Genomic DNA, 12,060 nt, shown 5'->3' on the forward strand with positions numbered 1-12,060 from the left:
GCCCCGCTGGAGCCACTCTAGGGGCCCGGGGACTCCCCCTCCCCCCTGGCAGTGCCCCTCCCTTCACCGGAGCCACTCTGCGGTCCCGGGGACCCCTCTCCCCCCAGGAGCCACTCAACGCCAGCCTGGGCCTTAGCTAAGACGCTTCCCCCTTCCTGAGGCTGCTCTGGGAGCAGCTCCATGCCCAGACGCTTGGGCAGCCATGAGCCACTGCTGAGCTCTTGGGTCCCTTGTCCATCCCCTTGGCTGGGGACAGAACGGGGAACCTGGGTGCCCTTGCAGGCTGGTCCCATTCCCCTGTAGCTGTGCCTCCCAGCTGCCCCTGCCCTGCTCCCCAGGTTTCTGTCTGGTGGAGGCCACGTGGTTGTCCACGTGCAGCTCCCTGGCGTGCTGGGGCCTGGGAGCAACAGCCACCAGTGTTAATGGAGCGGAACCAGGACGCTGTTTGTGAACCTGGTCCGATCTGCTGCCCTGGGCCAGCCCGCAGCCTTTACGACCCTGAACCAGCCAGATCCAGCGCGGGGCCGGTTTGCTCCATGACCTCCCGTCCCCCAGAACTGCTCTGCCCCCTCGCTCAGGGCAGGGAGGGGCTGGCTCGGGAGCTGGTTCTGCACTGGGCTCTGCCTGGCCCATCGGGGACTGGTGCCGGGTGGTTCCACTCACTCTGAGCCACTGGCTCTCGCCTGCCTGAATAGGGGTCTCCGTCCCCGGGGTGGGGGGTGTTTCCTCAGGGCCCCTCCCTGTGGGGTCCCTTCCACGCTCAACTTGTGGGTACTGGGAGCCGGGTCCCAGGAGCCAGAGGGCAGCCCCAGATGTCGCTCGCTCGCTCGCAGGGCCCGTCTTGCCTCAGTCCGGCCCCCCGCACGTTCAGGGACGGCTGCTGCCAGAGCTAAAGCGCAGAGGGTGTCTCAGCGGCTTGGGCACAGCCTGGCCTGGGACCTGCCTGACGGTTGGGGTGTCTCCCTGCAGGGCATGAAACCCAACAGCTTCTACAAGGTGAAGGTGCCAGAGCTGAAGGAAATCATTGAGGGCTGCATCCGCATGAACAAGGCCGAGAGGTGGGCGCGGCAGGCCGCAGGGCTTGGGGGTCCCCTGAGATCAGGTGGGGTGGGGCAGGGCTCGGGGGGCCCCTGGGGTTGCGGGGCAAGGCTGAGGGGTTGGAGGTCTCTGGGGTGGAGGGGGCTGGCTGGGTTGGGCTGGTGGCCCGGGTTCCAGATGAGCTAAGGTGCCCCGGTGCGGTTCAGTCCCTGCTGGGCTCTGCCCCTTGGCGCCAGTTATGCTGGGTGGGGTGCTGTTGGTTTGCAGGGAGCCGAGTTGCGCGGGGCTGGGTGGGGTCCCTGTGCCAGGTGGCCCTTTCCCGTACCGGGTTCCCCATCTGGGCAACGTCCCCCTGGGGTGCCCAGGCTGCGCCAAGCCCCGCTGACCCTGGCCTGTCCGCCAGGTACACCATCCAGGACCTGCTGGAGCACTCCTTCTTCCAGGAGGACACGGGTGTGCACGTGGAGCTGGCCGAGGAGGACGACGGCGTAAAGTCCGGCCTCAAGCTCTGGCTGCGCATGGACGACACCAAGAAGCTGCATGGCAAGTACAAGGACAACAACGCCATCGAGTTCCTCTTCGAGCTGCACAAGGACGTGGCCGAGGAGGTGGCCCAGGAGATGGTAAGTGCCCACGTGGGGAGGGGCAGCAGCCCTGCCCCCACCTTGGACAGGGAGACAATGATCTGGGCCAGCCCTGGTCCTGGGCTCCCTGCCCCTCAACTCTCCATGTACCCACGCTGCCCACAGCTCTGGCACGGGGGAGCCGCTCGCTGCTGGGGTCTGTGCTGCTGTCCAGAGCTTTTCCTTCCCTGTCTGTAGTGGGCGCTGCTCCTTGGGCAGGGGCCATTCTGGGGCAGCGACCATCTTACCCTCTGCCTGGGCTCCCCCCGGCGCAACTGAGCCCCACCCCCTTTGTCCCCCCTGCCCTTGATGCCCTGACCTCGCCTGTGCCTGGCTCACTGCCTCCCTGGGTGCCCAGATTGCTCTGCCAGGCTGTGCCAGGGCAGGGCCTGACGTGCCCCCCACCCCCACTGCAGGTGACCCTGGGCTTTGTGTGCGAGGCGGACTACAAGCTGGTGGCCAAGGCGGTGCGGGATCGCGTGGTCGCCATCAAGCGCAAGCGGGAGAAGGTGAAGCGGGCGCAGGATGAGCTGCTGCGACAGGAGCAGGAGAAGCAGCCGGGCATCCTGCCCCTGCTGGAGGAGCTGAAGTGCCCCCCGGTGCCTACCACCCCCCAGCCCTCGCCGCCCACGCCTGGCTCCGGGGACTCCGTCTTTGGGGGCACCTTCCCCCCGGAGCCCGAGGAGCCCGAGGCAGATCAGCACCAGCACTTCCTCTACCGGCACACCAGCTACTCCTCCACCACCTGTACGTAGACCGTGCGTGGGCACCCCGGCGCGGGGCGGGGGGAGAGGTCTGGCTGGCATTGGCCAGGGTGGGGGGGCATGGCTGGCATTGGCCTGCGTCTCCCTGGGGTGCAGGGAGGGCAGCTCCCAGCCTCTCGGTGGTATCTGCGGCTGGCATTGCTGGGAGCCTGGAGCCTGGCGCCCTGGCAATGATTGCTCGAGGCAGCTGCTCCTGTTTCTCTCCCGTTCTCCTGGGGAAGGGGGGCAAGAAACGGCAGAGGGGGGAGTGCAAGAGCTGTTGTGGGGAGCTTGCCTTGGCTCCCCCCCATGAACAGCTGGGAGCCAGGGATTGCTGGCTGGGTTGGGCTGGATTTGGTGGGATGGGCACCTGGGCTGGCCACTCACCCTGCTTTCTGCTTCCCAGCTGACTGCGAGACGGATGGGTACCTGAGCTCCTCTGGGTTCGTGGACTCCCCAGACCTGACCCACTGCCACTCTGGCACCTTCTCCACCGGGGACCCCTTCAGCCAACCAGCTGTCCAGTCAGAGAGCTGCTTCCCCGTGGTGAGTGGGGCCTCACGCGGCCCTAGGGGCACCTGGAGCTCCCCTTTGGGGGGCTGCTGGGGATGCCTTGATGCCCCCTCACTCTGGCTTCTGCCCTGCAGAGCATCGCTGTGAGCTCGCCTACGGAGCGCCTGCCGTCTGCCCCGGCCAGCGAGTTCTCTTCCCCAGTAGACAGGTACGTCTGGGCCCTGCTCCCTCAGCAGGGCGGTGGCAGAGTAGCCATGGCCCCAGCCTTAGTGGGAGGAGTTGTTCCCCCCCCCCCCCACTCCCCCGGGAGGTGGTGGCTGGAAGGGGCTGGGACTGGCCACTGAGATGGGGATCGGGGTGAGTTACGGGGCGGCTTGGGCTGGGGCAGGGGGAGCTTGGGGCATGATGGGCGCAGGTGGGGTCAGGCCTTAGTAACTCTTGCCCCTGTGTTGTGGTGCTACCTGGTGCTGGGGCTGCCCCCCAGCTACGCGTCTGACGTGGCGTCCGGCCTGAGCGACGGCTGCGACGGGCTCTCGGCCGGCGAGCGGAACGCCAAGCTGCCGGCCAAGCGGGCCGCGGGGAAGCTGCTGCGGCGCCGAGCCAGGTCAAGGCTCCGCATCACCAACGTAAGCGCCACCAGGCGCCTGCCTGTGTCCACGGGCCCCGAGGGGGCGGAAACTCACTGTGAATGGGGAGTATGGGGTGGGGGCTGTCGGGGGGAGGTCAGGGTGGCAGGGAACGGGGGGTGCCTGGGAGTAGCTGCTCCTGGGCCCATCTCCCTGGTTCCAAGCGGGTCCCGGCCCCAGCTGGGCACTCAGGGTCTCGCTCGCCTGCCCATGTGGACGTGCAGTTCACAGGGAAGGACGCGGGGGGCAGAAGCGCCGACCGGCTCCTCACGTTTCCATTGCGGGGGCAAAAGGGCCCCCCCAAACCCACCCGTCTGCACAGGCTGAGCAGCGAGGCTGGCACAGGCCTGGGACAGCAAGCACTGGCCCCTCCCTGGGTGTTACCTGGCTCCCGGCGGGGCGGGGTGGCATGGGGGCGTCTCCGCGACTGCCTGAGAGCTGTCCCTGCCCTGCAGATCTCGGACAAGAGCGACCGGGTGGTGGAGTGCCAGCTGCAGACCTACAACAACAAGATGGTGACCTTCAAGTTCGACCTGGACGGGGACAACCCGGAGGAGATCGCGGCTGTCATGGTGCGTGTAGGGCCCGGCTGGGCTAGGCAGCGTTTGGGGGGCCCGCGCCCAGCACTGACCCACCTGCTCGGCCCCGCAGGTAACTAACGAGTTCATCCTCCAGTCGGAGCAGGACGGCTTCATCCATCGAATCCGGGACATCATCCAACGCGTGGAGACCCTGCTGCGCAAGGACGGGCAAGGTGCCGCCAGGGCAGATGGCAGCCCGCAGCCCGAGAGCCTGTCGCCCTCTGCCGCCATCAACGGCCTCCCGGTGAGTGCCCCTCCCTGGCCCCTGTGAGCGCCCCTCGTCCCCTAGTGAGCAGCCCCCTGCCTCCTGGTGAGTGCCCCTCCCTGGCCCCGGTGAGCAGACCCCTGTCCCCTAGTGCGCAGCCCCCTGCCTCCTGGTGAGTGCCCCTCCCTGGCCCCGGTGAGCAGACCCCTGTCCCCCCACCCCCCAGTGAGTGCGCCCGTTGAACACCTCCCCTCACTCTCCAGCTGCCCGGTGAGCAGCCCTCCCGGTGAGCGCTCCGCCCCTGTCCGGGTTCTAGCTTCCCGGGCTCTGCCGGGGGGTCCCAGTGTGGGGCGCGTGCAGGCAAGAGCTTGCCGCAGCCCCAGCCTGGCCCATCACAGGCCCTCTCTCTTGTTGGCAGGCGGAGCTGCAGCTACAGGATCTCTCGCGCTCCGTCTCGTCCTCGTCCTCGCTCAGCGGTACGTGCCTGCCACCCCCTGCCTCCCTCCAATGGGGTGCCCCTTCCCTGGGCCTGCGACACCCCCGCCCTGGGGGGCTGGGCCACCCTGTGCTGCCCGCTGGCTTGTGATGGAAGCATGTCTGCCTTGAAAGGGCGGTTCCTGTGGCCAGTGGGTGCCCAGGCAGCGGTAGCCAGGTGGCATTGCCCTACGCAGGGAGAGGCCTGTGCCACCCCCTGGCCAGCAGCTGCACAAGTTGGCCCCAGCCGGGGGAGGGCTGCTGCTTGGGAGCATCGGGGCTGCACGGTGCCAGGACTGACTCCCTGCCTCTGCCTCTGTCCCAGACCTGGGCTGCAGCAGCCCTGGCCAGTCGGAGCCGTCTCCGGTCCAGCCCTCGCTCAGCAGCTCCCCCTTCGAAAACGACCTCTTCAGCCTCGCAGGCACCCCGCCAGGGACCCAGCCCCTTGGGCTGCAGCCTCTGCTCCCAGCAGAACCGCCAGGTACTGGCTCGGACCCCCGCCTCCCCACCTTGCCCGGCCACGGCCCCACTCGGCCGGAGAGGCTCCTGGCGCCCAGCCGAGCTGGTGGCTGGGCAGGGCTGGAACGCCCAGGCTGCGCCCCACCAAGGGAGCAGCCAGCGACAGGGGGAGCGAGAGGGAGCAAGCGGGCGTTGGGGCAGGGATATGGGGACCCTAGAGGGGAGGGAAGGGGAAGCACCCAGCCATGGAGGGGGGACGTGGTTAACCCTTCCCCCCCGCCACATGCTCACCCCTTTCTCCCTCACAGGTTCCCCCAGTGCAGCTGCGTGGAGCTGGCCCTCCTTCTTAACGGCGCCCGGCCTGGCCCCGTACCAGCTGCCAACATCCCAGTCTTTGTCACAGACTGCCGTGCCCGGGCCCCAGGCTGGGGGCTCCCTGCTGCCCACCACACCACCCAGGGGAGGCCTGGGCCCCCTGAGCACGCCCAGGAACAGCACCGCACCCACTGCGCTCCCCTGGTCTCCTGCCACCTCCCCCTTGTTCTCGCTGGCTGAAATGGTCTCCCTGGCAATGATGAGCATGGCCCAGACGCTGCTGCCGTCCATCTCCTCGGCTGTGTCCCCGCCGGGTGGGCCCCTGGCCTCTGCACCGATACCTCGCCCATCGGCTCTGTACCTGGGGCCGGCGCACTTCACCTCCCCTGGCCCCGCAGGCCTGGTGGAGCCAGCGCCACGCTGCAGTGGGACCCAGGAGCCCACCAGCTCCCGTGTCACAGGGGGCTGGGGGCCAGCTCTTGCCCCTCAGGGCCTGGAAAGAAGCGGCACCAGGGAGAGTCCGCTCTCATCGGTGAGAGCTCCTGCTGTGGACAGCGGCTTGGTAAGCACCCCCCAGAAGGGGCATGGGCACTGCAGCATGAGGTGGGTCAAATAGCTGCCAGAAGGGGCTAGGCTGGGAAGGCCCCAAGACCGTGGGGGGTACAGCCAGGACATGCCCCCAGGGGAGCTCCCGAGTGGCGTGAGACCCTGGCTCTTGGTGTAGGGCTGGTGGGAAGGGACCGGCTGCAGGCCATGCCCTCTGCTGCAGCAGAGCTGGCAGAAGGGCCCCAGGGGGCAGGTCCTGCTGGGACCAGTTAGAGCAGCCCTGGGGCTGGTGTTACTCCGGGGGACGAGCCGCTGCCCCTGGGCTGGGGCAGCGCTGCTGGCTCGGAGCGAGGCCTGGAGCAGCCTGTTAATCCAGAGGCTTGGGCCTGAGCCAAGGAGCCGCAGCTCAATCCCTGGCCCATCTGCTGCTGGGGATTAGGTGGCCCTGGATGCTGCTGTGGGCCAGGACCCTGCATGGGGGCAGCTCGGTGCTCCCTGGCCTGGCTCACCGGCTTCTCTCCTAGGTATCGCCCTGCTCCCTGAAACCCAGCAGCCACCTGATCGTCTCAGAGTCGCCCGCCCCCGGCACGGCCAAGGCCCGGCTGTCCCCCATCAACGAAGGTAAGCCAGGCAGGGTTCAGGGTGGCAGCTGCTGGTTGAGCTGTGATGCCAGCCCTGGGTGGGGACAGGGCTGGCATCGCAGAATGCCTGGTGCCAGCTCTCCCACCAGTGCAAGGAGAGCCACGCCCGGCGCTCAGACCTGCCCTGGCCCACGCTGAGCCGGCTCCCTGCTAACCTGCCCTTCCCCTTTCGTTCCCAGAGGCCAAGCCCCAGATTCTGGGCCGGTTCCAGGTGACCACATCCAAGGACCCAGCCAACAGCCCCCTGGGGCAGCCGAGCCAGAGTGACCGTGAGCAGAGCGGCCCGGAGCCCTGGGAGGGGGTGGCTGGCACCTCCTCCCAGCCCTCAGTGCCCAGCTCCTCCGCCCTGGAGGGCAGCACGAGCTCCGACTCAGACTCTGTCCCCGACACCCCGGTGCAGGACCCGGACGAGCTGCTGGCCGAGGAGGGGACGCCGGTGGCGCTGGCGGACAGCGACCAGGAGGGGCCCGCGGAGGGCGGTGCCGAGAGCCCTCAGCAGGCCGTGGTGAGCCCGGTGTGGATGAGCTACGCCCGCAGCTTGTCCTACCTGAGCAGCGACGACACGGAGAGCGAGGACGAGGAGATCTGGGAGGAGCTGCAGAGCCTGCGCCAGAAGTGAGTGGGGGCCCCGGGCTCGGCCTTACCCATGGCGGGACTGGCACGTGCTGCGCTGCCGGGGGGGAGGGGGCGCAAGCGCCTCTGGCTCCAGGGAGAGGGGCAGGCTCGTCCCCTCTGCCCCAGCAGGGCAGCTCTCAAGGGGGCTCCAGGCCAGTGCTGGGGAGCTGTCACCCCAAGTCCTGCCCGGGGCGGAGTAAGGCAGTTTCCTGCCAGTCTCCTCCCTGTGGGCAGCGGGGCTAGAAACAGGCATCTGCCCCCTGCCCTGCTCTGCCTGACGGCCCTGCTGTCCCCAGGCACCTCTCGGAAGTGCAGACGCTGCAGGCTGTGCAGAAGAGGGAGATCGAGGAGCTGTACTTCCGGATGGGGAAGCAGGCCCCCCCGGGCATCGTCTCCCCGGCCGCCATGCTCTCCAGCCGCCAGAGACGCCTCTCCAAGGGCAGCTTCAACCCGTCCCGGCGCAACAGCCTCCAGCGCCTGGAGCTCTCGCAGCCCACAGGTACCCGGCCCGCTGCTCCCTGCTGGCACCTGGCCCCCGCTTGCTGCCTGCTGGCACCCCCTCCACTCCCGCTGTTCTCGCTCGCTCTGCCCGGGGCCCCCAGGTGGCTGTAGGACCCAAGGGCATGCGCTGTGGGGAGCTCTCTGGGGGCCGCACCCTGGGCTGCATGGAGGATCCTCAGGTCTCCGCCCTGGGGGAGGTGGCATTAACCTGTGTGTTGCCTGCTGGGGGAGACGTCCCCCCACGCCAGGCTGTGCAGCGGGCACCTGGGGGGCTGCTCCGTGGGGGGAGGCAGTGGCCCCTGGCCCCTCACCCCATCTGACTCCCAGCAGGGATCATGCGCAGGAACTCGCTGAGCGGCAGCAGTACCGGCTCGCAGGAGCAGCGGCCGAGCAGAGGGGTGTCGTTCGCCGGAGACCTCAGCCGAATGGTGAGAGCAGGGGGCTGCTGGGGGCCTCCTGGGCCGTAGGGTCCCATTCCACCGAGCCCCAGGGTGGCACCTCTCCATGGGACACGCTCCCTCTGGCACGGAAGAGGTGGTGTTGGGGCATGTGCTCTGGTGGCACTGCACACCCCAAAGCGACACGGCCCGGGTTCCCCTCTGTGGAGGGGCACGGGGCTCTGAGCCCCCGAGAGCACGCACAGGTGGCTTCTGCCTGTAGGCCCCTCAGGGTGAGTTCCCCCTGCTGGGAGCCAGCGCCGGCTCAGCACCCCCTTCTCCTCTCTCTGCAGTGACCAGCCTGCCAGGACTGATTTTCATGGACTACCTCAGCCATGCGCCAGCTGCCATGGAGGGGCGGTGAGAGGCCCTGTTGTGAGCTGACCAGGCAGCGCCCTGCCCCACAGGCTCCTCCGTGTGTGGAGACAGCACAGGCACTGTGGGGCAGGGGTGGCGGCGGCTGCTGCTGCTGGGAATGGAGACTCCTTCTGCCCTTGTGTGCCCCTCCCAGCTTTGTCCCAGCGGAGCAGGGCACTGGGCCCCATGGTGTCGGCTGCGGGTGCCCACCGCCTCGGAGCGTGGCCAGCAGAGACTCCTGGCTTTGTCCCACAGCCCCGGGGAGGATCTGCCCTGCCTTGCCTGCTCTGGGCCCCACGTGCCTGTGTGAAGTCTGATGGTGGCAGCACTAGGGTCCCAGCCAGCCCGGTTCACGCACCCCCAGGTTTGGGGGCTGGGAAGGAGACTGAGTGGGGTAGGACCTGTGATGGGGTAACTCCCCATCACCGAGCCATGGGGAGCCTTGCTATAGAGCGCCCCCTCGTGGTGTCAGCTGAGACATGCTTCCTGCTGGGCTGAGTCCCAGCCCTTCACTGAACCCATCTCCCCGTTCAGCTCCTCGCTCTTCAGGTGCGCTTCCAGAATCCTTCAGGGACAGCACCAGAGCCACCCCCACCCCCAGGGCGAGTGCCACTGCGTGGGCCACCATGGACGCAGGCCCAGGCTGCCTGGGGCATGGCTGGTCTTGCCTCTCCCTGGACTCATGCCCTGGACAGATAGCACTTGATCCTAGTCCCTGGACACCCTGGGCTAGGCCCCTGGGCTCATGTTTGCCAAAGGCAGGGCCTGGGTTGTAGGAAATGCATGTGCAGACACCATCCCTCCCCTTTATGGCAACTCACCTTTTGTGCTTTACTCCTTGTCAGGAGCCACCGCCCCCCTGCAGTGAGAGGGGTGCTGCCCCCTGCGCAGGGGCTGCGTTCTCAGTGCCTCTTTGCCCCAGAACCATAAACGAGCAGCAGCAGGCCAAGTGCATTTACACCCTTGTGCCAAGCCATTCTCCTGGGCAACGGGCATCAGGCTTGTATGTGCAGCAGGGAGCCTCAGAGCTCGGCTTCCGCTCTGGCCCCATGGCTGCAGCGTGAAGCCCTGCCTCTCCATAGGACACAGACTGACCTTGTTGTAAAAGGCTTTTTAGAGACTGTACAGTGGTTGTGAATAAAACAGATCAAATGGCGATCGCTGACTGCATGGTGCTTGGGGTGGGGGTGTGATTACAGCAGCTGGAGCATCTTGTAACCAAATCAATTCTTCCTGTAGGATGGATGTGGGTGGGAGGTTTTTCTTAAACTGAGGAAAAACCCTGCTGGGTCCATGGCAGGGCGGGAGTGGGAAGGTGGCCAGTAGGTAATATACCTGCTCTCCTGGCTGCAGCAGGAGAGGCCTGTCCGCCTGTAAATTCAGGACATAGTACAATGAGCTGGAAAATCTCATTTTCCTGCCCCCCCCCAACCAACCCACTTTTACTTTTAAGCTTCTTAAGTAAATGTGGGCTGCATGGAACAGTCCGTGAGGCACAGAGCTGGCCTCCTGCCACCACCTCAATAATCAACTTGGAAGCATGTTTTCCAGAGGCCTTTATTGGAACATGAAAAAGGCAAAGATAACTGCAGGCACTGGAGCTGCTCCCCTGGGCTCAGTTCTGCTCTTCACAGGGGCAAAGGACCAAGTGTTTCCCCTGCAAGCTGGGCCAGGGGCATTAAGAGCTACCCTTTCCCTAGGAGCCTTTTCTGGCAGTGAGGAGTGTGGTTTGTACCCCCCTTCCCAAGGACAGCACATCACCTTTGTATCTAATTCAGTGGGCTCTGGAGGCAGCATACAGGCACCTTCCCCCCGCTTACTTCACTTGCAGGGTTTTTCCTCTCCCTGGAGTATCTGAGCAGGCGCACAGGAACCATTAGCTGAAGGTCACACAGGCAGCTCACCACAAAGTTGGTTTTATTCATATTCTCAAAGTTGCATCACCTTTTAAGGAATGAGTCACTGACTTCCAGGTCTAGTGCCCGCTTCCCCAAGGCCCAGTAAGGTCAATGCCTCAAACACACTGAGCTGTGGCAATGACTGCAGAACAGGGACCATGGCTTGGGCCATCCAGTGCTCCCCCCATGGGGCTGGGTCCTGGCCACAATGCAGCCTGAACTGAGATTGTTGCTCAGCCAGAGGTTATGCACAACTCACTCCAGGGAACTCTGCAGCCATGTGCGACCGCCACAATGCACTTAGAAAGGCATGAGCAAGTACTGTCCCTGCAGGACTTAATCTCTCCCCCTGAGGCCAGCAGGCACGTTTCCATGTATCAGCCTCTCCCATGGCTCTCCTCTTCCCCCCCAACCCCCCACTTCACCAGGGACTCTTCACAGCCTGGGGCAGAATTACTCCAGTGCTACGTCCTCCTCTGCCTCCAGGTGGTAAACAGAGGGTGTGGCACTCCCAGGCCAGGTACCTCCCCATGCTTCCTCTCAGCACCAGGAAACAAGGAATTCATGATGCAGCCATATTCAGCCCAAGAATCATAGAATATCAGAGTTAGAAGAGACCTCTGGAGGTCATCTAGTCCAACCCCCTGCTCAAAGCAGGACCAATCCCCAACTAAATCATCCCAGCCAGGGCTTTGTCAAGCCTGACCTTAAAAATATCTAAGGAAGGATATTCCACCACCTCCCTAGGTAATGCATTCCAGTGTTTCACCACCCTCCTAGTGAAAAAGTTTTTCCTAATATCCAACCTAAATCTCCCCCACTGCAACTTGAGACCATTACTCCTTGTCCTGTCATCTGCTATCACTGAGAATAGTCTAGATCCATCCTCTCTGGAACCACCTTTCAGGTAGTTGAAAGCAGCTATCAAATCCCCCCTCATTCTTCTCTTCCATAGACTAAACAATCCCAGTTCCCTCAGCCTCTCCTCATAAGTCATGTGTTCCAGCCCCCTAATCATTTTTGTTGCCCTTCACTGAACTCTCTCCAATTTCTCCACATCCTTCTTGTAGTGTGGGGCCCAAAACCGGACACAGTACTCCAGATGAGGCCTCACCAATGTCGAATAGAGGGGAACGATCACATCCCTCGATCTGCTGGCAGTGCCCCTACTTATACACCCCAAAATGCCACTGGCCTTCTTGGCAACAAGGGCACACTGTTGACACTGGCACTGCCGCTGCAGCCAACAAACGTGGTCCTAGACACTTACTATTTTACCACCTTTCCCCATTTGCTCTTAAATAGCTACAAAGTGCACCAGGGGCTGCTGGGCCAGGCCTCAGAGACCTCATTTAAGCTCCCACCTGTGTATTTCCACCAAGAAGAAGATATTACAGGGATGGTGCACCAACCCCCATCCCAAGTGCCCCCCCAGCAGGCCCCACTTGGGGAGGCCCAGGGCTAGCATTTCACAAACCCACTCTGGCG

The 12,060-nt window shown here is 64.9% G+C and overlaps 1 protein-coding gene across 7 annotated transcripts in view; it reads left to right on the plus strand.

The window, feature by feature from the left end:
- Positions 1-9,830, plus strand: part of WNK4 (WNK lysine deficient protein kinase 4) — a 25,557-nt gene extending 15,727 nt beyond the window's left edge. For 3 of the 7 annotated variants that reach the window (XM_043537004.1, XM_037886853.2, XM_037886859.2), the window contains 16 exons: positions 970-1,058; positions 1,442-1,661; positions 2,078-2,408; positions 2,811-2,950; positions 3,052-3,125; positions 3,402-3,543; positions 3,999-4,115; positions 4,195-4,368; positions 4,748-4,805; positions 5,129-5,284; positions 5,571-6,139; positions 6,648-6,744; positions 6,944-7,379; positions 7,676-7,878; positions 8,208-8,308; positions 8,611-9,830. In XM_043537004.1, coding sequence (XP_043392939.1) covers positions 970-1,058; positions 1,442-1,661; positions 2,078-2,408; positions 2,811-2,950; positions 3,052-3,125; positions 3,402-3,543; positions 3,999-4,115; positions 4,195-4,368; positions 4,748-4,805; positions 5,129-5,284; positions 5,571-6,139; positions 6,648-6,744; positions 6,944-7,379; positions 7,676-7,878; positions 8,208-8,308; positions 8,611-8,613 — 2,910 coding nt within the window. In that variant the 3' untranslated portion in view covers positions 8,614-9,830. The remainder of the gene's footprint in view (positions 1-969; positions 1,059-1,441; positions 1,662-2,077; positions 2,409-2,810; positions 2,951-3,051; positions 3,126-3,401; positions 3,544-3,998; positions 4,116-4,194; positions 4,369-4,747; positions 4,806-5,128; positions 5,285-5,570; positions 6,140-6,647; positions 6,745-6,943; positions 7,380-7,675; positions 7,879-8,207; positions 8,309-8,610) is intronic. The other 4 variants (XM_043537005.1, XM_037886854.2, XM_043537006.1 and 1 more) reach the window with 3 other exon arrangements.
- Positions 9,831-12,060: the final 2,230 nt, after the last annotated feature.

The sequence above is a fragment of the Chelonia mydas genome, chromosome 27 (assembly GCF_015237465.2).
Source record: "Chelonia mydas isolate rCheMyd1 chromosome 27, rCheMyd1.pri.v2, whole genome shotgun sequence".
NCBI lineage: Eukaryota > Metazoa > Chordata > Testudines > Cheloniidae > Chelonia > Chelonia mydas.